At 58.4% G+C, this 1,691-nt stretch overlaps 1 protein-coding gene across 1 annotated transcript in view; it reads left to right on the plus strand.

Annotated features, from left to right (window-relative positions):
• Positions 1–1,355, plus strand: part of TNFRSF14 (TNF receptor superfamily member 14) — a 7,306-nt gene extending 5,951 nt beyond the window's left edge. Inside the window, 3 exon segments of the mRNA XM_027895238.1 lie at positions 486–618; positions 1,006–1,111; positions 1,252–1,355. Of these exon segments, the coding sequence (XP_027751039.1) occupies positions 486–618; positions 1,006–1,111; positions 1,252–1,355 (343 nt within the window).
• The last annotated feature ends 336 nt before the right edge of the window (positions 1,356–1,691 follow it).

Raw genomic sequence — 1,691 nt, forward strand, 5'->3', positions numbered from 1 at the left:
CCCTTTTAAGCATTCCTCATACATAACAGAGTTTTTTCAAATGTATTTTGTACACAGTTTTGATTTTTCGCTGGGAATTGTTCACAGCACGGAGCATATATTTTTTAGTAAAGAAAGTTAATATCCTGTGTGACCGCTATGTTTTTAAAATAAAGGTTTTACTAATGAGAACCCTTTCTCTCCAATACCAATGAATTTGGGCTTGCTAAACCTGCCCCAGGGCAAGAAGAGGGTTTGTACGCCAGGATTTGAGGGTTTGTTCCGTGATTTGAGGGGCTGGTTTGTTTGCCAGGGGGTTTGTTTGAGGGGTTTGCCAGGTTTGGAGGGTTTGTTTGCTGCAATTTGAGGTATTTTACTGCCTTTGGGCCTAGGCCCTGCCAAAGCCTTCCCTGCTGTACCGGCCGGGGGAGCGGGGAGTGGTGTGACCGTTACGGGACCCCTGAGGGGACTGGAGCCACACGTGCCCTCCCGTCCCCTTCCTCCAGGTCAGTGCCTTTCCCTTGGGCGTCAGGTGGGACCGGAGCCCGTCCCATCCCGTCCCACATGTGGCAGCAGCCGCGGGGCACGGGGAGGCCTCTGAGATGGCGGCAGCAGCTTGTGCAGGGCAGCGTTTGGCTGGTGAGTGGGGCCATGAGGGAACCGCCTCGGTGATTGGGAGGGAACAACCTCGGTGGCCATGAGGGAACCGCCTCGGTGATCGGGAGGGAACAGCCTCGATGACTGGGAGGGAACAGCCTCGATGACTGGGAGGGAACACTTGTGGTGGCCATGAGGGAACAGCCTCGGTGATCGTGAGGGAACAGCCTCGGTGATCGTGAGGGAACAGCCTCGGTGGCCATGACAGAACACCCATGGTGGCCATGAGGGAACAGCCTCGGTGATCATGAGGGAACAGCCTCGATGACTGGGAGGGAACACTCGTGGTGGCCATGAGGGAATAGCCTCGGTGGCCCAGAGGCAGAACCCGGTTCTTGAGGTATAACCCGGTCCTTGTGTTGCCCCGAGGTCCTCGCCGTGGCGCTGGTCACACAGCTGGAGCGCTCGGATGCCACGGGCTGTGAGCTGGGCGAGTACCCCAATGGCACCAAGTGCTGCCCCACATGTGCTGCGGGTACGTACCGGCCTGCCCTGCCTGCCCTTCGTGCTCTGCCTGCCCTGCCTGTGATTCCTGCCCTGCCTGCCCTCCCTGCTCACCACCTCAGCTTGGGGCGCTTCCCTCTGCTTTAGGGGCCATGGGGTGACTGATGCCAGTGGCCATGGGCACCTGCCTCAACGGCAGTGGCTATGAGGTGACCCACCTCAGTGGACAGTGGCTGTGGGGACCTGACACTGCTCCCGTGCCTGCTGTGCCCTGACAAGAGCCAGGCAGCCCATGGCTGTGAGCATCACCCAGGGAATCCTCCCCAGCCAGCACTCAGCCCTCACCCAGTGCCGGGCCCTGTCCCTTCCTTGGGAGCCTCCAGAGTGGCTGTAACAATCACCATGGTCTGTAGGATCCAGAACTCTTTCCACATGCAGAGTTGTGGTGCTGTTGAGCAGTGCATCAGGACAAGGCTAAATGTTGTCTTTGGGTGCTGTTTCCCCGTGTCAACGCCGTGGCTCTGTGTGTGTGGATTTCTCTCAGGGGCCAACCTGGTGACAGCAGCAGCGTGTACCTACACGAAGAACACGGTGTGTGGCTGTCGGCCAGG

The sequence above is a fragment of the Empidonax traillii genome, unplaced genomic scaffold (genome assembly GCF_003031625.1).
Source record: "Empidonax traillii isolate 1590-97213 ecotype Southwest subspecies unplaced genomic scaffold, ASM303162v1 scaffold454:size726355, whole genome shotgun sequence".
NCBI lineage: Eukaryota > Metazoa > Chordata > Aves > Passeriformes > Tyrannidae > Empidonax > Empidonax traillii.